At 36.7% G+C, this 24,987-nt stretch overlaps 1 protein-coding gene across 1 annotated transcript in view; it reads left to right on the top strand.

The window, feature by feature from the left end:
- Positions 1 to 24,987, top strand: part of MS3_00009405 (uncharacterized protein) — a 45,060-nt gene that overhangs the window by 5,108 nt on the left and 14,965 nt on the right. The window contains exons 4-11 of the mRNA XM_051217767.1: positions 8,870 to 8,983; positions 12,532 to 12,666; positions 14,668 to 14,785; positions 15,394 to 15,662; positions 17,684 to 17,882; positions 19,028 to 19,272; positions 20,632 to 20,861; positions 23,992 to 24,253. Coding sequence (XP_051064192.1) covers positions 8,870 to 8,983; positions 12,532 to 12,666; positions 14,668 to 14,785; positions 15,394 to 15,662; positions 17,684 to 17,882; positions 19,028 to 19,272; positions 20,632 to 20,861; positions 23,992 to 24,253 — 1,572 coding nt within the window. The remainder of the gene's footprint in view (positions 1 to 8,869; positions 8,984 to 12,531; positions 12,667 to 14,667; positions 14,786 to 15,393; positions 15,663 to 17,683; positions 17,883 to 19,027; positions 19,273 to 20,631; positions 20,862 to 23,991; positions 24,254 to 24,987) is intronic.

The raw sequence follows: 24,987 nt of genomic DNA, 5'->3' as shown, positions 1-24,987 counted from the left end.
ATGGTTCTTGGACGAATTCTCTACAGAGATTCAATAGCCTTCTTATTCTTCTTAGAATTACATTCCCCTTTACCGTGAATGAACTATTCGTCTGTTAATTTAGCTTAAAATGTGTTTTACACTAGTACAATCTGTACTGTTGTTATATTGTACATTCATATGGAAAATACAAAAAAAAAACTAACTTTCGTATTTGCTATTAACACAGAACAATTTAACCAGTGATTAAAAAAACGTTACCATGTTTAATTCATACAAGAAACTAATCAAATCAAATCATGTGCAATTATCAACTATTCATATTTTACTAAAATGTTAATTGTCTTTTCAAAAAAAGGTACCAATTGTATGAAACTATAAAGTATCTATATAGAAAAAAATCAGTATACTCAACCTCTTTTTGTCTCTGTCGCGCTTTTTTTTGTTCTGTATAACAAACATTCTTTACCATAGATTAACTAAGGATTATTATTGGATGTATACTGAATCAGTAAGAATCTAAGTTTGGAATTTTCTGATTTGCTAATAACGAGTAATCTATACCGACTTACTCTACTGTGTGTGCTAACTAATTATCTTTTTTTTACCATTTGTTAGATACTATAAAATTTTGATCATTATTTTGAACTTATTAAAACCAAAGAAGTTTTTATCGTTTGTTATGATTAATGGGGAATAATTTCTAACTTTGATATTGTTTAGTGTAGAAGTGTTTTCTCTAAGCAGAAATGCTACATGAATAGGGAAATCTACTAAAATCCAATAATGAACAATACTGTCGTAAAGGTACTTCATAGATATAGAAAATCAGCTGATAAGATAATGAATCTATATCACCTAAAGTGGTAAGGACATTTACTACTTATAAGCAATCATCACTTACTTAAACGAGTGATGTCAGCTGCTGGTCCGGAGGTTGGTTAAGGAAGGGAAGGGAAGGTCAAATTAAAAAGTAGTACCAATCCATGAGACTATTGACAAGTGGTTTGAGTTATGTTGGTAAATTCACACTGCCTGGTTTAAATCCGGACGATGATTGAGATCAGTGGCTAGAGGTGTCGGCTGATATGAATGGGAATCGGTCACATTATCGTTGATGCTCCAGATCTCAATCCCTAATATTCCTTCATATATACCTTTCCATTGTCTTTTCTAATCATATTATCTGTGTTCTTTTTTTCATATTGTCATTATAACTACACTATTCAGACTCCCTTTCCATTCGTCCTGTTAATTTAACGTGGTTGTACTAATATGGTGTCAAAATATAGGAAAACACAGAATCGTAAATGGCCACTTTTAGAGAAATCCTACTCACTGTCCTTTTGTGGTGGGGATGTTAGTTATCAAATTGAAAGTATGGAAAGTGAATACTCGGCATCCGAACAGGGTTAGTGGCTACAGAGCATCCATCTAGTGGAGGTGGAAAACCCTGATTCGAAATCAATGGTGTATACAGGCGTCAGAATTCTATGAGAACAAGTGGCGCATAAACCTGTTCTTGGTCACTGGCCACCATGTGTCAGCAACACCTAACGTTCCTCTACTGTCTTATGGATAAGACTTCTGGGACAAAGGTTCGGTGAGTGACCTTGTGAGAAAACCACTCGCTTTAGTTTGGGGACCTAGATAGTATTCTCAACCTACACACAAATTCAATGATTTCTGTTTACCATATTCATATTTCAATGCCTCTTTGTACTAATCCTTGCTAATTTCATTTTTCTTTCTGAAATACATTTAAGCTTTTATAGCGAATCTTACTATATGTCTGATTCAAAAAATGTAATTAACTTTCTAAAAAAGAAAACTCTAGATAATAGACAATGATGAAATTGACATAGTTTGCATTGTATATTCTTCTATAAACTACTTAAACAGATTATAGATATATCTGATCACAAACTAATATAACGATAGTATACATCTTCAATGTGTGTACTGATAAAGTAATTATGCATGAAATAACTGGAATTCTCATTTGATTGAATGATATTACCTTATGCAAAAGTTTTTCAATGATAATTAAAGTGTACATTTTTGAATATAAACTATGTATGTACAAGTTAAACATTAAATTGTTTAACAGGTTATTCTCATTAAACAAAACACTGTAATCCCGATTAATGTTATTGAACCATTTACTTTGGAGTTTGTAGTCGACTTATAAAAGAACTTTATTAAAATGAGACAATATACAAAGATGATAAACAAGAAATAAATAGTGGCTAGCAGTCGAATCTAAAACGCGCGTTTCGTCCTATTTGGGACTCGTCAGTTGGATGTAACTGCACCTCAGAGTTGATGTTTAATACAGGACTGGAACCCACCACCGTTCGCTTCAAACGCCATCTTGTTACTGAGTTATAATAACCACTTGTTTGTGCAAGGTTCAAATAAACAATACCAAGTGAATTTGAAAGAGATGATAGTTTGCCAAAATAAATATTAATACCATAAACTATAATGGCTATATATAGAAAGCAACACTGAAAAAAAAGATATATTAAATGACAAAACGTTAACAACCGTTATTTAAGGGATATTACTTAAAAGTTCCTTACAGAATAACTACTAAAAATGGAGTGAATTCAATCAAGAGATGATCTTTTGCACAATTGACATCGACAAAGTGAAGTAAAGTATAAATCTGATAGCTTTATTGAATAGTAATATAAACCAATTAGTTCTATTAAGTATAAAAGGCTCTTAAAGGATATTATACCATTATAACATAATCTTCAATCATAGGCTTTAGTCGATAAAACCGAAACGTGACTGAAGTAAATAGAACTTATTTGAAAGACCAATTAATAATGTTCATTCACAATTTATACAAATAAATAATAGATACTAACTATAAAGGTGATTACATCAAAAGAGTTATAAAGAAAGAAAAGATATACTTTAAATAATTGAGATCATGAGTCAATTGATGCTAGATCACCATGGAAAACTTGGAAGGACTAAGTGGCCATTTTGTCTTATTGTGGGACTCCCACAGCAGTGAGCATTCACGACTCCACCCCGCAGGATTGGAACCCGGGGCCTGTCAGTCTTACACATCAGCGCTTAACCACTAGATCACTAAGCTGGCCGGCATCCAATGGTGTTAATGTCTAACTTCAACTAATCCACAAAATTGAGCGACATATCCACCATTGTCATCAGAGAGTTACTATCTCACAACTGACCCTGTTGAACTCCTTTGGTCACTACTTCTCGCTAGAACTCCAGGATATACACCTTGAAACCAGTCACTAGTGAGCATATGTTGATTAGTATCAGAAGGGGTTTTTTGTGGATATTATAGTAATTTATATAGTTGAGATCATGAGTCAATCGAAGCTAGATCACAATCGAAAACCTGAAAGCACTGAACAGCCGTTTTGTCCTATACTCTTCATTTTGTATTTATAACGATTCCAATCTCATAATATCATTATAATCAGTTAGTAATTTCTGATTTCAATCGATTAATCAATTCTCATTATACACATCATTATAACATGAATTATGGTAAAAATATCTTATTTTCTAAATAATTATCCTTCAAATTCTTACTTACTCCTGTTACTCCTCATGGAGGAGCATAGGCCGCCCACCAGTACTCTCCATTCAACCCAGTCTTGGGCAATCCTTTTCAGCTCTTTCCAGTTGTTATTCATCCTTTTCATTTCTGCTTCTATTTCCTGATGTAATGTGTTCTTTGGCCTTCCTCTTTTCCACTTCCGTCCAGGATTCCGCCTGTAGCTCTTCTAGAGTTACTGCCGGTCCAAAGCCTGGATAAAGGAGAGTTTGGCATAGGGTTAGTGATCCCATCCCGTAGAAAACTAAGTTGCTAAAAAACGCTACAAATCCTAATCAGTAATAATTTGGAATTCAATAAAGACAGTTATCTATTAAGATTAATTTTGATATAAAGTCTAATAGATTAATAATTCTGTTAAGCTATCATAATGATCTAATATACATTTCTTTTTATTAAAACAACGTTTTGTGAAGATTTTCATGTTTTATAACTCCCATAAAGAATTGACCATAGTTATGATATTATATTTGTTTTGTCGTTAGATAAGTCAGTCAGTCAGTAACAACGTAGAATTTCGTACGTACATACATCAGTTCGAGTTGCCACACTACATTAGCACAGAGATGCAGTGGTCGATTCAAATCCCGTAGTGGTAGAGGTAATAAGAGTATAAGCAGTAATCGGAAAGATTAGGGTTTGAAGATGTTATTTAAAGAGTATAATTCAGTGAAATAAATTTGGAAAGTAAAATAAGAGACAAGGAGGATTCAGGAGATTAGAATTTGGGAGAACACAAAGATTGGATGCACCTACGTCATTGCAAACGATTTTTAGCAATGTCACTCAGGGTCTCTAACCGTCGGTTGCTATCATCTCGCGGTCCCCAACCAGGTAGTTTACACCTACCAATATGACCCAGTCTACTTGTCAGTGACTTCATGCATTTGTGCCATGTTTGTTCTGGCCGCCCCTAGCTTTCTTCCAATCTACTCCTATACAACAAAAAATCGCACATCGAGGCAGTCGGTGATTGTGCATACGTAACACATTTCCCAGCCATCTCAATTGATTAAGTTTCACTACTTCGTCAATTGATTTTCCATCCTTGCCTAGTACCCGTTTCCTGACAACTGCATTACTTACTCGATGGTCGCAGGATACACGAGCAATGTTTCGAAGACACCTATGGTCAGATACTAGTAACCTACGAATATCCACTACTCTTATCGGGCATGTTTCACTACCATAAAGTAGGACGGAACGAACTGCTGCACAGTAAACACGTCCTTTGGTTGATAGACGGATATCTCGCCTACGCCATAAATGACGCAAGTTGGCAAAAGCTAGTCGAGCCTTCTGTATCCGTGCTGAGATTTCGTCACACACCAGACCACAAGGGCTGATGACACTTCCAAGATAAGTGAAGCGATCGACACGCACAACTACTTCACTCCCTATCATTAGTTCGGGTGTCAATGCAACCCAATCCTGAAGCCACATTTTGCATTTCGAGGGGGAGAATCGCATCCCGAACATGCTTGCATTGTTGCTTAGAGTGGTCAGAAGACTCTGCATTTTGTCAGCGTCTTCACCAAATAAAACTATGTCATCAGCATATTTTAAGTCAACAAGTGAACCTCCCGGTAGAAGTTCAACCCCTGGAAATTTAGATGAGGAAAGTGTTATCTCTAAAAGTACATCGACCACAAAGTTGAACAAGAATGGGGAGAGTAGAAAGCTGTGACTAACACCACTTGAGGTAATCAACTCTGACGACAGTTCTCCATAAGCTCTCACTCTACCAGTTGTGTTCGAGTAGAGAGCCTTTATAAGGCTAATGTACTTCTTTGGTACTCCTTTCAGTGACAAACACTGCCATAAAACCTCACGATCAACAGAGTCGAATGCCGCCTTAAGGTCGAGAAATACTACCATTGTGGGGCGTCTGAATGTGTGTCTGTGTTCTAGAACCTGACGTAGTGTGAATATCTGGTGTATACAACCACGTCCAGGTCGAAAACCAACCCGATTTTCTCTCGTCTGCTCTTTACGAGCATTGGTTAGGCGTCAAAGTATTATTGAAGTTAATATTTTAGACACTATATTAGTCAAACTGATTCCTCTGTGATTGTCACAGGAGGACTTTTGTCCTTTCTTATAGACTGGCACAAACAGTGATTGAGACCAGTCAGATGGGATTACGTCCAGTTCCCAAATTCTACCTAAGACCTCAGTTAATCTCATTGCTAATACTGGACCACCATCCTTAAAAATCTCAGGAGTAAACCTGTCAGGGCCTGCTGCTCTTCCATGTTTCAGATTTCCTATTGCTTTTTCAACTTCGTAAAGGGACGGAGGACTTACATTAACTTGCCATTCAGGTTGACTAGAGATCGTGGGAAACCGAAGTGTGGCTGAAGGCCAGTTGAACTGATCCCTAAAGAGTTCTGACCATCGATCCAATCTCCTGGATTGAGAATGAATAATATGTCCATCTTTCTCTGAGATTGTTTCGCTAATGGTCGGGTTCCTAATTCCGGTTTCCTTAACGAGTCTGAACAATTATCTGCTATTACCTATTGCCGCTGCCTTTTCCATCTCCCTTGCTTTCGCTACCCACCACTGTTCACGATCATTGCGTAGACTTCTTGTCAGCTTGCACTTAAGCTGACTCCGCTCTTCATTATGTTCAGAGCCAGGTGGAATGAGTTTCCGAGCATCTATCAGTGAGATAGATGCTGTTGAGATCCAGTGTTGCTCCCTAACCTTACGGTTTACCGTACTAGCAGATATCACTGCTGTTTTCACAGCTTTTCGGATATCATTCCATGCTGCATCGGGGTGGGCATCACATACATGGCTGCCTAACTGTTTTCCTAGTTGTTCCTGAAATATACTCTTAGCTTGACTATCATTAAGTAGGCCCCTAAGAGGTTTCCTTGCAGCGTCTTTCCTGCGTCCAAGCAAATACGCGCTCGCACTAGAGCATGATCTGAATTTAAGCATGTGCTCCAGAATGAGCGACAGTCTTCTATCGAGCCCCTCCATCGGTGGCTGATAGCGATGTAATCTATTTGGGTCCAACGTTGGGACGAGTTGGGGGGTCGCCATGTTAAAAGATGTTTTTCTTTATGCTTAAAGTTAGTATTTGCAAGGATCAGGCGATTATCTGAGCATAGCTGCAACAGACGGTCGCCATTATCCGTTCTTTGAGCCACGATGCCATGAGATCCACCTAGGTGTCTTTCCCTATCGCTAAGTTCACCTACTTGAGCATTAAAGTCACCGGCCACTATTACTACATCCGAGCGCCTAGCTTTTCGAAGAAGGTCGGAGAGCTTCCTGTAAAACTCATCTTTTACGTCATCTGCGCTGCAGTCAGTGGGAGAATAGGCAGAGACGACGAAGAGGCAACGACGAGTGTCCCTATCTTTCCGGATCCTTACTGTTCCGTTCAGTCGGACAGCGCACAAACGACTGTCTACTGGGTTCCAGTCTAGGAGAGGTAGTTCTGCCCTGGGACTCAATGCTATACCTACGCCGGCGAGGCCACAGGAAGCAGGATCAGGGCTTCCAGATACACGAAGCGTGAATCGAGTCGGTTCTTTGTTTTGGCATGGTGAGGTCAAATGAATGACGCTACTCGGATCCTGTATGCGCGTTTTGGAGACGCAGCACACATTGATGTCTCAGGATTCTAAAGTCCTAGCTAGGGAAGCCTGCTGTCCTATTTGGCAAAGTGTTCGTACGTTAAAAGCTCCTACATATACTTTAGAGCGTGGTTTCAGGAGACCAGGAATGGCGTTCCACGTACTCGAATCGTTTGCCCTAGCAGTGCAAGGTGATAAAGGGACGTGAGAAGGGTTAGTCGTGGAGATAAGAGAGGTATTAGGAGGTGTAGGAAGGATTTGAATGTGACCGGCTTGGTCTCGTGTGCTGTTACGGGTATGAGGGCTGATATCACTTCCCGGCTGCCAACACCGTGGAAGGGTATTTCTTGAGGAACCTGAAAAGGAAATTGGATTAGTGGTGGTCTTAACGACTTGGGAGCGTGACCGCAGAGCCCAAGGGACAACTGCTTGAGGCCGGTCGCTCACGGCCTTTTTGTTGAAGGGTTTTAATGTGTTAGCTCCGTTCTTCAAAGGGCCTTACCGCCGGAGACGGAAATCCGTGAGGTAAGATGAGGTGTGACATTTTTAGGGTCGACCTTTTCTAACCCCACCCCTCCTTGTGGGAAGGCAGCATCGCTGCAGATGCTGGTTGTCTGAAGGAAACACCTTACTGCTGTCACACCCCTCTACAGTCAGAAGTACGACTTCGCCCTCAGACCTTGAGTTGCTGCTTTTAGTCTTATCGTTCTCCAATCGACCTGCCTGGCATGGTAGAACCTGCAGGAACATATGTTCCAGCCAATATAGCTCGGTTGGGTCATCACGATAGGCAAGCCCGACCACCGCGTCAAGGTAGCAGATTCGGTCGGGTTTGTCCCTAGATAAGATTCATCATTGGTGTTTATTTACAACCGATGGTTAGAAACCCTGAATGACATTGCTAAAAATCGTTTGCAATGACGTAGGTGCATCCAATCTTTGTGTTCTCCCAAATTCTAATCTCCTGAATCCTCCTTGTCTCTTATTTTACTTTCCAAATTTATTTCACTGAATTATACTCTTTAAATAACATCTTCAAACCCTAATCTTTCCGATTACTGCTTATACTCTTATTACCTCTACCACTACGGGATTTGAATCGACCACTGCATCTCTGTGCTAATGTAGTGTGGCAACTCGAACTGATGTATGTACGTACAAAGTTTTGCATTGTTACTGATTGATTTACAACTTGATCAGATTATCTAATTAAATCTCAGTTCTTTATGTAAACCATGAATATCAATAATTTCTATAAACTCCTTCTCACTAATAATAATCATATATTCACTGGTTACTAATTTTGAAACATGATTCCTTGAGTTCTACTGTGAAGACATGACCAATAGAGTTCATACATATCGGAAATAAGAAAAAATATATCTATCATAAATGACAACACATAATAATTATGTAATATCATGAGTTTACTGAAGATAAGAATGTAAAGAACTAAATATTCCCAATTATTCTTTCTGTAATTATTCAAATATTCTCATTACTCTTCCTCCTCCTCCTTCTCCTCCTCCTCCTCCTCCTCCTCCTCCTCCTCCTCTACTACTACTACTACTACTACTACTACTACTACTACTACTATAATAATAATAATAATAATAATAATAATAATAATAATAATAATAATTTACTTTTTTAAATTTAATATTCTTTTTATTATTATTTCTTTTAGTTATATCTTGGTATTGTTTTACTCGCTGTTGTTGTTATTACTGGATGTTTTTCATATTATCAAGAATCAAAATCATCACGTATTATGGATTCATTTAAAAATTTAGTTCCACAAGTAAGAAAGTTTATTTATTTATTTCATTATATAAATATTGTTACAAGAAGGCACCAAATAGATATACGTCACATAAATCATTCGATTTGTGTGAGGGCTTGGATACTGTCTGTGTACCTAAACCGAAACAGGTGGTTTTCATAGGGGACCACATCCGGAGCCTTTGACCTAAAGGTCTGATCCATAAGGCAGTGGAGCGACGTAAGGAGATGCAGTCCCATGATAGCCGGTGATCAACGATTGGTTCATATGCTATTTGTTCCTTCAGAATACTGGAGCTCATGTACAACATTGGTTTGTAATAAGGGTTTTCCAACTACCCTAGGTAAACTCTCCATGTCCACCGATCCGGTTAAAGCAGCGGATATTCGCTTTTCATCCTCTCAATTTCGTAAACAATATACGTGGTGCGAGAAGTCAGTGAGTAGAACTTCCCTGACAGTGGTTGTATGCACATGGTCATTTGCTAGAGAGAGCTGACTCTCCCCACTCTCGGCCGCACCACGGCATTTAGATGATAATTATGTTGTATTCTATGAAATGAATGATTTAATTGTTAATAAGGCTACATTTTAATTCTGTACAATATTAATAAATGTAAATCATTAGAGACCATAGAATAAAGTGTCAAACAGACAACTAGTTTTAAAGTAATGAGCAATGAAAACTTGACCATATTACTGGTGAAATACACACTACTTATGTTAATTTATTATAATTGTCCAGTATCATAAATTAACTCATGGGCTACTCGATGTAAATGTAGTGTGTTTTTTTAAAAGTTGAGTAATCATTTTAAGGCCCGAAGGTCAGACTTCAACCCATGCTATAGTCGTATATACACATTGACAAGGAATCTGGTACAAAGGATCAAGTAGCTACGTATAATAAAACTAAACACTTTTGTTACAGTTGTCTAATTAAATTCATGAATTAAAGTAAATCATCGCTAAACACCATTGAAATAATGCTAAATCACTTTGTTCTATTGATTTCGAGTGGTAAAAAACACTAAGTTAAACTAATCTATGAGGACAGTTAAACACAACAAATGAATATTCACTTGTATTCAAAGAAAATATTACTTACAACTTACCTACGCCTGTTACTCTCAATGGAGCATAGGCCACCGAATGGCATTCTTCAACCCACTCTGTCCTCGGACTTCCTTTCTACTTCTATCCAATTCATGTTCATTCTTCTCATGTCTGTCTCCATTTCTCGGCATAATGTGTCCTTTGGTCTTCCTCTTCTTCTTTGACCTTAAGGATTCCATGTGATGAGTGTTTGCGTTGTGACGCAGTTCGGTGCATTCTTCAACGTGTGTCTTATTCACTTCCAGAACTTCTTCGTGATTTCTTCCTGCAATCGAATCTGGTTTGCTCTCCCCCACAGAAGGCTGTTGCCGATAGCGTCTTGTTAACCGATCCGAAGTATTTTGCGTCGACAACTGATAATGAACACTTGTATGTTCTGGATGATGACTTTCGTAGTTCTGCAAGATTCCGTCCCAATACAGTAGAACTGTTTTGACATTTGTATTGAAAATTCTGTAAAAGAAAATATTGATGAAATCAAACCATTATACCATTTCAAAAATCAGAAATAGACGATTCAATTTTTTAATACAATTTGATAATGATTATTCGTGTCAGCAATGCTTATCCACGATCCCGCTCATGTGATTCGAAACCAGGACCTTCGGTCTCGCTGTGACCAGTGGAGTTCAACCGGGTCTGTTGTGAGGTAGTTATTCACAAAAGACAATGGTGGACGGTGTTGTAATTTCGTGAATTGATTGAAGTTAGACTTTAACACCGTTGGATGCGGTCTCAGTGGTCTAGAGGTTAAGCACTTGAGCGCGAGACCGAAGGTCCTGGGTTCAAATCCCGCGTACGAGATCGTGAGTGCACACTGCTGAGAAGTACCATACTAGGACGAAGTGGCCGTCCAGTGTTTCCAGGTTTTCCATGGTGGTCCAGCTTTAATTGACTCATGAACTCAACTATGAACTTTTATTTGCCAAGTGATGTTCATTAGGTTTTCTTACTTTAAAAACTTAGTTTGTTTTCGTTAAAAATGTTTTTTAGAGGTAGGAATTTCACCTACTGATCATGCAAGAACGACTTTCTACCTAGAGACTTCTTTATAGATTTAGAGTATACCGACAATCTAGTTGTGTTTTGATGATGACTGACTAAATACAGAGTTTTCTGAACTCAAATTGATAAATAAAGAGTATTGCAGGTGAATTTCTCTCTTTCTCCATCTAAATACAAAACAAAGCTATCCGAACGTTTTTCTAACCTATTTACCCAATTTGCAAACCATATTAATTATTGTCCGTGAGCTGCTAACGAATCTCTACTTAGTAATAAATAGCAAACCTAACTTTGAAATACTTACACTGTCTGTAGTAAAGTCGAGATGATTTTTCGTTTAACGAAGAATGTATATATTACTTAGAGGCTAGTTAGGAAACTCTGAATCTGGGTTTGATTTTAGTTGGTACTGATTCACAAAACATACAATCTTCAATTAACTTATGAACATTATGGTATTCAAATATTCGTTACTTAGATTCACAGTCCAGTAAGCTACCACTAAAATATTTAGGTGGCAAATTAGCAGTAAAATATATTGCATGTAATGTCGAATCATTTAAACATGATCGATAGGTTTCTGTCAATTATCATTGAAAACTAGGCAAACATGATGCCTTTTGGTGAAGTTTTGTTCTCTGAGCTGGATGGTTTAGTCGTGAAGCTTTCATCTGAACTCTATCATCTGCACAAAATTCAAGCAGTAGTCTACTTCACCAAAATCATCCACCTGAGCTACAAATCTTCTCCATCATCTCGAACATGATGCTCGTCGTCGTTTAATGAATGATCGATGTATTAATATGGAAGTAATTACAAGCCATTACAATTTCAGACAAAAATGATGACATACAACAGTAAGAATTAAATCAAGTGTGTTAACGACTTCTAACCGAAAGAGGTTTTGTAAAGACTGACTTAATTTACGAGCTGTATTTACTACAGGTTGACTTCAGTTAAGGAACCAGTTTAAACCAAAGGATACTAAGAATCTGTCCAGTAACAGTATAGGACTATTCAGTAATGTACACTCACAACTCCACTAAGCATCGAATCCAGCACCTTCAAGTCTCAACCACTAAAACCACTGGGTCATTGTCCATTAGTATGATACCAGCTTCAACCAATTTGCAGTATGGTACGATAATTATCTACTCCCATAGGTGAAAACTGTTTCATTAATAACATTTCTGAAATCTAATGGTCATGAGATCTCACTAGAACACCATGAAGTAAGTGACTAGTGAAATGTTAATTATGATTTTAGTTCAAAAAGATTTTATGAAAGTTAGTTAAATTTATCATCTGTACTCATCTCTTTAGAAGATTGCAAAATATAAAATCACTTGACATAATATTTATATTCAGTATTTTCAGTAGTAATAACACTTCCCTTTTCTCATTTGTTATTTTATCATAATGTAATGTTATACAAAAAACTTTCAGACTGCACTTGTCATACGAGATGGTTTAAAAACTGAAGTACCAGCAGAAAGTATAGTTGTTGGTGATATAGTTGAAGTGAAATTTGGTGATCGTATTCCAGCTGATATAAGAATTATTACTGCAAGTTCATTTAAAGTAAGTAAATATATCGAATTCACTTTGATTAAGATCATGAACCGATGGATGTTAGATCACTATGGAAAACCTGGAAGAACTGGACGGCCATTTCATCCTATTGTAGGACTCAGCAGTGCGCATCCATGATCCCGAACACAGGGCTTTCGGTCTAGCGCGTGAACGTTTAACTTCTAGACCACTGAGCCGGCACCCAATGTTGTTATTGTCTAACCTCAACCAATCCACGAAATACCCGTCTCTCTCCGACACGGATTAGCTCCACTGGTCACGGCTTTCATCCATTTTGTTTAGAAAATTTAGCGATAAGCACAAAGGCAACTGTATCAGTTAGGGTTTAATTTTTTTATTAATACAACTATGTAATAATGTTTCTATATGACTAATATATGTGATAAATCACATGAGTTAACAGTTTGATTTATAGATCAGTTCTCAAATGTTAATTCATTTATAACCTTAACCGGTTCATAATCTCAATCACAAAAAAACTTAATAATCTCCACAACCTCATACTGATAATTATCATGTTCTCACTAGTGACTAACTTCCTGTGGGAATTCTCAGAGTTCTAGTGGAAAGCTGCGACCAGTGGAGCTAATCCGTGTCGGGTAGAGACAGGTATCTAACTCAATACAATAGAAAATGGTCACGCAATTCCATGGATTGGTTGAGGTTGGACATTAACACCGTTGGATGTCGGCCAGCTCAATGGTCTAGAGGTTAGACGTTCGCGTGAGAGACCAAAGGCCCTGAGTTCGAATGTCGCGAGTGGGATCGTGGATGCGCACTGCTGAGGAGTCTCACAACAGGATGAAACGGCTGTCCAGTACTTCCAGGTTTTCAATGGTAATCTAACATCCATCGTTTTATGATCTCAATCAAAAACTTGATAACCTCCATAACCCCATACTCCGAAATGTTTTCTTCGATTTTGATATCCTGGATTCTCATATCATCTGTTTATTTTACTAACTCAAGTTAATCCAAAAGAACATTATTAAAAATCAAAACTAAATAAACTAGATAAGCAAATTTTCAGGATCAATAAATTTATGATGATGGTGTTAGGTTTAAGTCCAATATGAAGGGTCGTGGATAGGCAATATCAAGGAGTCTCATACTAGGACAAAACGACTATTTAATCCTTCTAGATTTTCAGTATTAGTCTAACTTAGATCAATTCATGATTTCAATGAAATTCAACAACCTTCACAACTCAATACTGAAAATTGTTAAATGAAACAAACAAAAGAAATTTGAAAGTTAAAGATTGAAATAAAATCTCCCAATCAAAAATATCCTTCTATATATGACATTCATTAACTAAACGGTTGGAAACAACATTCTGAATATCGTAAAACTATTGAACAATGAAAGAAAGATAATCTACAAATTTAGGGGGCATGTATTCTATCCTGTAAATAACGGTGGGTACTAAGATACATGATTACAATAAATTGAAACGTAGAAAAAAACATAGAGGGGGGGCAGCTGTATGTATCGTCATAATACTTTTTTCATCATATAATTCAAATGATTTTTAAATAATTATACCAGTTTTGTAGTCACGGTAAAAACAAACGCTGCTAAACATCTTCCTCTTGGATACAAAGCTCCAATTTTTCGATTCCAATAGCTATTACTTCAGCTGTTCAAAAGATTCTTATTTTGACATATTTAGGCAGATAACTGTTCACAGGATATATATATGATCAGTTTGAATTAAGTGAACTAAAACTGAACTGTTATAGATTGCAACAATACCTTTACTCAATTACACTGGGGGGAAGGGTTATTCACGAACAGGAAAATGAAAATTGTTAGGACATCTACGAATGCGAATTGCTCCACAAAAGCAGTTGAATTGATTGGTGTGTATAAGAAGAGGTGACTAGTCCAAGTAATTTATACTTCAATCCTGTAGTAACCATATTTAACAAACTGTTAAAATTAATCAAGTATGACCGTCGAATCATTTTTTTAAAATTATTTTTTTAGGTAGATAATTCAGCATTGACTGGTGAATCAGAGCCTCAATCACGTACAACAGAGTTTTCTAATGAAAATCCATTAGAAACAAGAAATTTAGCCTTTTTCTCAACTAACGCTGTTGATGGTAAGTTATTTATAGAAAATGATATACTTATCATATTTGAAATAAATTAAATAACTCATTTCTTACACCTACAATATTATGGACGGCCATTTGCTCTAGTATAAGACTTCTCGGCAGTGCACATCCATAATCCCACATGAAGGAATAAGACCTAGGACCTATGGTCTCGAGCGCGAGTGCGAGCCGGTTTCCAACACTGTTAATATCTAGCTTTAATCGATTCACGACATTGTTTGACCATCTTCCACTGTCTTTCATAGGTAACTGTCTCACACTCCACATCGATTATTTTCACTAGTCACAGTTTCTCATTGGAACTCTGAAAATTCCCTCTCAAATCTAATCACTAGTGGGCACATGATAGTTATCAGTATGCGGTTATGGAATTGATTGTCAAATTTCACTGAATGTTTTAATTTCATCAATACATTTTTACAGAACATTGGAATGATAGTTTAACAATTAGCTAGGAATGTCTAATGATATTACAATTTCATTCTTAATCAAATGAATTAGTGAATATTTATTAAGTTATACATAATAGATTTTCTAATTCAATATATATATATATATATATATATATATGCACATATTACTTTAATGTTTAGGTACATGCCGTGGTATTGTTATCAGTACAGGCGATCGTACTGTTATGGGTCGTATTGCAAATTTAGCATCTGGTTTAGAACTTGGCGAAACTCCAATACATAAAGAAATAAATCATTTTATTCATTTAATTACAGCTGTTGCAATGGTTCTTGGTGTAACATTCTTTATTATTGCTTTTATATTGGGTTATCGTTGGCTTGAAGCTGTTATCTTCTTAATTGGTATTATTGTAGCTAATGTTCCAGAAGGTCTATTAGCCACGGTTACAGTATGTTTTTATTGATTTATTTTTTTAAATTTCATTAAAGTGTTATTCTGTTTTTCTTCTTGGTTTCATAATAGAAATTATTAGTATTTCTGAATTAAAACGTTGAGGATCTTAGGTTATAGTAGAGAACAAATCAATACTAGGAAGTATGGAATAGTTGTTTTATTCAATTATGGGACTCCCCAACAGCGGGCTTCTCCGATACAAAGTAGTATGCACCAATCGAATTACACTTGACGGAGAAGATTTGGAAGATGTAAAAACCTTTACATGTTTGGGCAGTATCATTGATGAACACGGTTGATCTGATGCACATGTGAAGTCACGGATCGGCAAAGCAAGAACAGCATAATTACAATTGGAGGACATCTGGAAATCAAAACAACTGTCTGTCAACTAATAACAAGGTCAAAATCTTCGATGCAAATATCAAGACAGGTCTACTGTATGGGACGAAATCTTGCAGAACTACGAAAGTCATCATCCAGAACATACAAGTGTTCATTATCAGTTGTCGACGCAAAATACTTCGGATCGGTTAACAAGACGCTATCGGCAACAGCCTTCTGTGGGGGAGAGCAAACCAGATTCGATTGCAGGAAGAAATCACGAAGAAGTTCTGGAAGTGAATAAGACACACGTTGAAGAATGCACCGAACTGCGTCACAACGCAAACACTCATCACATGGAATCCTTAAGGTCAAAGAAGAAGAGGAAGACCAAAGGACACATTATGCCGAGAAATGGAGACAGACATGAGAAGAATGAACATGAATTGGATAGAAGTAGAAAGGAAGTCCGAGGACAGAGTGGGTTGAAGAATGCCATTCGGTGGCCTATGCTCCATTGAGAGTAAGAGGCGAAAGTAAGTATGTACGTCAACAGTGGACATGCACATCTGAACTCAGAACCTTAATACTTAGCGACGACAGCTTAAGATTTAGACCACTGAGCTGGAATTTAATTGTTTATGTGTTTAATTTCAGTCAATTTGTGATGGCTGAAAACTATCTTTTAATTCGATTGGCAAGTTACCGCCTTATAATCGACATTGATGAACCCTTGGCTCTGGGGTTATCTGTGTCCAATGCTGAGGAGTGCCATAGAAGAACAAACAGTTTTTTATTGATTTCTGGTGTTTAATGGTCATTTAACTAAAATCACTTTGTAATGTAACCTACATGATTCAACTATCTTCGTAAACTAACTTATTATTAGAGGTCATATTTCCTGAATTAATCGATAACTTTGAACCGCAACAATTTATATCAGTGAGTTAGCAACAACACAGAACTTTGTACGTTCAGTTCAAGTTGCCATGTCACATTAGCACAGAGATACAATTGTCGTTTCAAATCCCATAGTGGTAGAGGTAGTAAAAATATAAGCAGTAATCGGAAAGATTATGGTCTGAATATGTTATTCAAGGAGTATAATCCAGTGAAATAAATTCGGAAAGAGAAACAATAGGGGACATGAAGAATTCAGAAGATTAGAATTTGGATGCACCTGCGCCATTGCAAACGATTTTGAGCCATGTCATTCAAGGTCATTAACCATCGGTTGCTATCTCCTCACGGAATGTTATTCATTTAAACAAAATGAACAATAGATCACATTTGAAATACATGCTACTGAAGTTTTCCAGCAATAAATTACAAAGATACTACAAATTTCAATTTGATCTTCATCACTTTCCTAAAAGGCTCATACTAACAATTATTCACTTGATTAAATATTGTCATATCTTAGTCAGACTAGCTGATATAGGAGTTGATTGACAAAACTCAAGGGGCAATCAGTTGAAAACATGTTATCAATCTATTCCTTACTAGTATACTTTTATTCAAAGTAAACTGAACATATGCCTATAAGTCAATTGTTTTAAGCATTTTACGATATAATTAACAGTTTTAACCTTTCGTTCTTTATAGACTATAACAAGTTTGTCATCGAATCATTCCTTTATAAATACTAATCAGTATATGATATACAAAATTCATTATTATCTTACCTTTTAGGTATGTTTAACATTAACCGCTAAACGTATGGCTAGTAAAAATTGTTTAGTGAAAAATTTAGAAGCTGTTGAAACACTTGGATCAACAAGTACCATTTGTTCAGATAAAACTGGTACATTAACACAAAATCGTATGACTGTAGCACATATGTGGTTTGACAATAAAATATTTGATGCTGATACTACAGAGAATCAAACAGGTAATATTACATTGCCTATCACCCTTCCGCCCCCCCCCGTTTTTTTAAGTAGAGGTTTTTATTTAACGTTTTTAACGTTTCACTTTCACTGACTGACCTTAGTTGAACGACTGTTAAGAACTAGAAAGCACTGGACAGATTTTCCATGGTAATACACTATATATTTCAGCAAGCAAGCATCAACAATTTATTTATTTATTTTAACACATAGATATTGGTACATGGAGGCACCAATTACATATGCGCCACATAGATCTCACTTGATATGTGTGAGGGCTTTGATACTGGTCGGGTGCCTAAACCGAAGCAGGTGGTTTTCTTAGGGAGCCACTCCCCGAGCCTTCGATCTGAAGGTCTGATCCACAAGCCAGTGGAGCATCGTAAGGAGATGCAGTCCCATTGAGGCCGGTGACCAACAATTAGTTCACACGCCATTTGTTCCTTCACGATACTGGAGCCCATGTGCACCATTGGTTTGGAATCCGGTTAAAGCGCCGGACATTCGCTTTTCGTCCTCCCATTTTCGTAAACAACACCCCTGCCACGAGAAGGCAGTGAGTAGGACTTCCTTGGCAAAGGCTATAAGCATTAACAAACTCACCTAAGGACTGAACCCAAGACATTTCGGTCTCGTAATCAGTGCTTTGTCTTCAGATCAATAGGTCAGCATCCAATTAGATTATGTATAAATGAAAAAAAATTAAATAATCTTCAAAAACCCTCCAAACTAATCTGAAATTTGTAGAATAGCTTCCGACTAGAAAGAATTTACTTAACTGAAAATTGTATAACTTATATCTAGTTAAAACAATCAAAGTATTAACTCCCGTTTAGAAAAAAGAGATAGATTGTGACATGCAGTGGAGTTCATGAGATGCTTTACATTCTATTTAGGTCTCTTCAGCAGAAGAAGACATTCACTCACCCGATTAGTCTAAAATAATGAGACTAAACACATATCCTTGATTACATTGCTAGTCATAGTTTATCAGGCATAGGACAAAATAACTATATCGAGACAATTACCCATAGGATAGTCATATGTTAATCAAGATTAATCAAAGTTTAATCAAAGATTTCAATCATGGAATAACTTGAAATCTTTTTTGCAAATTCAATTCATCTTTAATTTTTGTAATTTATAGGTGCACGTTTTAATAAAAGTTCACCAACATGGACAGCTTTAGCACGTATTGCAATGTTATGTAATCGTGCTGAATTTAAAACTGGTGAAGAAAATAAACCAGTTTTAAAACGTGAATGTAATGGTGATGCTTCAGAGACAGCTATATTAAAATGTACTGAATTATGTGTTGGTAAAGTTATTGAATATAGAGCTAAAAATCGTAAAATTTTGGAAATTCCATTTAATTCTACAAATAAATATCAAGTAAGCAATTTTTTTCTTTTTTGTTTGATACATTTGAAGCATTATTATTATTATCTGAACATATACATACTGGTACGAAGGGGCACCGAATACATATACGTCACACAAGTCACTTGATTTATGTCTGGGCTCTGATACTACACGGGTGCTCAAACCGATGCAGGTGGTTTTCTTAGGAGGCCACACCCTGAGCCTTCGACCTAAAAGTCCGATCTACAAGGCAGTGGAGTAATGTTAGGAGATGTAGTCCCATGGTTACCGGTGTCCAACGATTGCTTCATACGCCATTTGTTTATTCAGGATCCTGTAGCCCATGTGCACCATTGTTTTGGAATGAGGGTTTACCAACTTTCCTAGGTGAACTCTCTGTGTCCACCAATCCGGTTAAAGCGCCAGACATTCATATTTCATTCTTTCAATTTCATAAAAAACGCATATGATGCGAGAAGGCAGAGAGTTGTAATACTCTGGCAGTGGTTGTATGCACGTGGACATGTGAGAGCGTTTGGAGAGGGAGAGTTGACTCTACCCATTCTCGATCGTACCAGGGCATTTAGGGGTTTCTTATAGATACCTTTGAATAAAATACAAATTGTACAGAAAAAATTTTGTACTGAACTCTCCCTTTTTAGTAGAATTATGTCAATTGGTCTAAGTGAATGCATATCATATCCATTAGATTTAAAGTGTAAATAACTGTAAGTTATAAGTAAGAAGCTTTACACTTGCAATTGACAACGTATTAATTCTATCTTAACATTGTTTGTTATTCGGTATGGGATTAATGTAAATACTTTACTCTTGTCGGAGGTCAATCATAAAGCCAATAAATAAACTCTAACATTCTTAACTGTAGTAATGAGAAACATTCGTTTGCTTTCCATGGTAGAGATCATTTGTTCCAACGAAGTACTTCCAAGACTATTATAAACATCGGAAGCAGAATAAAGATGGAAGTGTGGTGTGCGCTAATGATGTTGACAGATATAAGTGGAATGTCTGGAAGTAGAAGGTTGATAAGATTAAAGAGAAGAGAACGAGAACAAAGAGTGATTGAAATGGAAATGATGGAACAAGTTTGAGACCAAATGAAGTATCTACTGTGTGGCTTTCAGATTTTACTAAGAAATTTCATGATTCTGTATTTGAATACATTTGGTTGTCCCCAATTGTGTTCTCATTCACTATAGGAGAATTGTCACAAGTGGATAGTATTCATTTACTTTAAAATCTATAGTACGTTTTCTTACATTAATGTTCTAGTACTTACTGGATGAACAAGAGAAAAGCTTTATAGTTTAATTTCTTACTGTTTTATTGGATAAATCTATTTTCTTATCATCATAAATTCATATTTAGTTGTCAATTCATGAAACTGACGACAAGGATGAACGTTACTTGCTGGTTATGAAAGGTGCACCTGAACGTATTATTGACCGTTGTAGTACTATTCTACTTAATGGTAAAGAAAAACCTCTAAATGATGAAATGCGTGAACGATTCAATAAATCCTACATGAAATTAGGTGGAATGGGTGAACGAGTACTTGGATTCTGTGATTATCGTCTACCAGCTAAAACTTATCCAAAGTGAGTAATGATTATATGAATTTTCACAGATTGAACTCATGAGTCAGTTGAAGCTAGACCACCGTTGGAAACCTGGAAGCACTGGACGGCCGTTTCGTCCTAGTATGGGACTCCTCAGCAGGACGAAACGGCCGTCCAGTGCTTCCAGGTTTCCAACGGTGGTCCAGCTTCAACTGACTCATGAGTTCAATCTGTGAAAATTTCTAAAAATCTCCACAAAACACATTCTGATAATAATAATCACCTGCTCACTAGTGACTGACTTCAGGAGACACTTCTGGAGTTCTAGTGAGAAGTCGTTACCAGTGGAGTTCAACCAGGTCTGTTGTGAGATAGGAACTCACTGAAGACAATGGTGTACGGTAGCGCAACTTCGTGGATTGGTTGAAGTTAGACATTAACACCGTTGGATGCCGGCTCAGTGGTCTAATGGTTAAGTGCTCGCGCGCGAAGCCAGTAGGTCCTGGGTTCGAGCCCCGGGTGGTGCGGGGTCGTGGATGCGCACTGCTGAGGAGTCCCATACTAGGACGAAACGGCCGTCCAGTGCTTCCAGGTTTCCAACGGTGGTCTAGCTTCAACTGACTCATGAGTTCAATCTGTGAAAATTTCTAAAAATCTCCACAAAACACATTCTGATGATTATATGAATATTGAGCTAATTTGTTAGATTGTAACCGGTTAAATAAACAGTTTATGTAGTCTCCAATGACTTGTGTTGGCTTATTAGTTTCAATATAAAGTGGAATTTTTACAAAGGAGAAGTGTTCGTTTCAAAATCGATTGGATGTTATCATCAGCCCTTATACAGACTGTATAGTTCTGGATTAAATAAAATAATCTAAATTGAATAAATGAACTACATTGGGAAACTCCTTATACAATATTGTCTAATGTTAAGTGGTGGGTAAGTTCTGTTTATCCACCTAGCAATTGTATCACTGATTCAAATAAATAGACATCCGAGAGATAGTAGATAGGTATCTTAATTTTGTGTTTGTCATCACACATCAGTAAGGCGATACCTCCATCCATCAACGTACTGATTTTTGCCGTGGAATTCATAACTGTATCATTCATCACTATAGTCGGTGATGCTAACATTTTGCTATTCACATCTATATTTCAGTCTTGAAATGAGCAATACGAAAGAATTATATCATTATTAGTAAGGCTTTCATATATGTTGTTATTGATACCTAATACTGAGTATTGGTTAGTTTCTTTCGGTATACGTACATCTAATGTAGATTGTCTCGATATAGCCGCTCTGTCACAAATCATGTGAGTAGACGGCTTATAGCTTCTAGTGGAATATAGGACTTATCATCTACGTGTACCTAAAACTAAATGTTAACATCAACCAAATGATGAGTCCCATATAACATCAAATATGTGTCCTGGTATGCACTGCTGGCCTCAAACCACCTATTCTGAATTTTAGAAGCAATTTATCCTTATCAAAAATTCTTGTCAAAAGGAATTACAATTAATCCTTTTGTTTGAATCGTCAGTCTAATTACAGCTTCCATAAGGAAAAAATATATGGAAGTTGCTGAATATTTACAAATTCTTGAAAGAACTATGTATGTGAAGTAAATGTCTAATCATGTTAAGATATTAAATAAATATTAATCCAGTCAGTCAGTCAGCTACAAAGTAAGACCAGGCACATATATGCATCTGTCCAAGTTGTCATACCGCATTAACACAACAACATGAACAAAGTCATAGAACTAGTTACTTCAATGATAGTGATAAAGATTGTGTATAAGGATATAGTACAGGAAGAAAGAATTAGTCTATAGAAAGAAAGGTATAAAGCAATTCAAATCTCACAGTTTAAGGGAAGACAAAGAGTGTGTACACACGCTCAAGCCATTGTGATATATTCTGAGCCATGTCACCCACAGTCTCTAGCCATTGGTTACGATAGTCACCACGGACCCCAACCAACTAGTCTGCATCTACCAACATGGCTTACACCAGAATTTAGTGACTTCAAGCATTGATGCCACGTTTTATTTTGGCCGCCCCTAACTTTCTTCCAATCATCTCCAACACTAGTCAGAATTGTGCGCCGCGGTAACCGGTGTTCAAGCATGCGAAATATGTGACCCAACCACCTCGGTCGATGAAGATTCACAACCTCATCAACTGATTTACCATCATCATTCCCTAATACCCTAAGTCTAACCTCACTATTACTTGCCCGATGATCGCAACAGATTCTGGCAATATTTCTAAGGCATCTGTGGTTAAATACTAGTAGCTTACGAGTATATTAATCCATATAGGGTTATAGAGATTGTTGAGGTTTAATTAAGATCGTAAACTGGTCAATGTGCACTGTTGCGGAGTCTCATACTAGGAGGAACCGGCTGTCGAGTACTTCTAGATTTTCAATGATAGTCTATCATTGATCGGCTCACGATCTCAATTAAAATACTAATCTGTTAATCATACATCTCTTTTCAGCTAATATTCTGTGGACAATAAGGAATTAGATTTTAAAAACTATATTTACCATCTTAGTATGATTAAACAATTGTTCGACTTATTACTCTACTGACATTGATGAAAATGTAGAGAAGCTCTAACTAAACTGTCATATAATCGTAGTTAAGGTGTTGTAATATTTATTCATTTGTTATTGAATAGAAGTTTTGAAACCTTTTAAGATTGCAAATTTTAGATTTGCTTCATAGTTTATAATAAAGGCTGACTTTAGCTAGTGAACCGTTGAAAAACAGGAAACATTGTATGGGGCTCTTTTAGCAATAGCTATCCAGGAACGCTCTGGAAAACTCAGTACCTTTGAGATGTCATATTGAGTAAATCAGACTTAGACCACTGAGTTAGCATCTATTGATCTACTGTTTTAATTATAATCGATTCACGATATTGAACAACCACTTTCCAATTGACTCACACCCAACACGAGTAAACTTCACTAGTATCGGCTTCTTATTAGAAGTCTGACAGTCAACTCTCGAAGTTGATCACCAGTGATCATATGATCATCACTACTTTAAGGGGGTTTATGGGGATTTTCGCAATTCCATAGTTTGTATCTATTAATTTGGTCACTACTTAATTATGCTCACACTTTGAAGCTTATCGCTTTATTTAGGAATTTCAAATTCAATGAAGAAGAACCAAATTTTCCAGTTAGTGGATTACGTTTTGTTGGTCTAATGTCTATGATCGATCCACCTCGTGCAGCTGTACCAGACGCAGTTGCAAAATGTCGATCCGCCGGGATTAAAGTGATCATGGTCACTGGTGATCATCCAATCACAGCGAAAGCTATTGCTAAAGGTGTGGGGATAATTTCGAAAGGTTCAAAAACTGTCGAGGATATTGCAGCTGAAAAAGGCATACCTGTTGAACAAGTAAGTTTATGTGGACAAATATTTTCTAAATAGTAAACATTCATTATTCTACATTGTTTGGGATCATGCCACAAAGAAGAATAGTAAAAATAATGCTTTAGAGTTTTTACAAACAGGAGCCAAGCTGATCGAAGATGTTGTGAAATATATGATCGGGACCAGACACAGCAATGAACCATAAATCCACTGATTATTGATCGAGGTCTTTTAGTGTGTTATAGGATCTTTCGTTTAAATTTATTGTGATTTTAGTAAGGTAAGATGGTGGTTGGAAGTTATTGGCTGTTGGATTGAGCCATGTTGATATCTACAGACTACGTCTATCAGGTCCGTACGATTGTCAAAGGCGATGATTGAGTACATTATATGATAAAGCTCAGAGTTGGTCACAATGGAGCAGATTACTTTACCCCTTGTCTTCTCATAGATCTTCAATTTTTTAATTATATTATGTCTTCTATTCAATGAATTCATTCCTCCTCTCCGAGTCATACCGTCTATGATGTGTTATACCTCCATTTTAATAAGTTAAAAGGTTCAGTTCTAATCACTTATTCACAAGTTTAATCACTATTATTCTCTTACTGCGCCCTTGAGCAATCCCACACTATTGTTCACACGTATGTAAGTGTAGATTACCTGATAGTATTCAGTATGATTATTATAACCAATAGCTTTAGATGTCGGATGGTTGTGTATTCGTTCGTTGTTTTTCCTCAGATCGTGAATCCCGA

Source organism: Schistosoma haematobium, chromosome 7 (assembly GCF_000699445.3).
Source record: "Schistosoma haematobium chromosome 7, whole genome shotgun sequence".
Lineage (NCBI taxonomy): Eukaryota > Metazoa > Platyhelminthes > Trematoda > Strigeidida > Schistosomatidae > Schistosoma > Schistosoma haematobium.
This window is presented reverse-complemented; position numbering and strand designations above follow the sequence as displayed.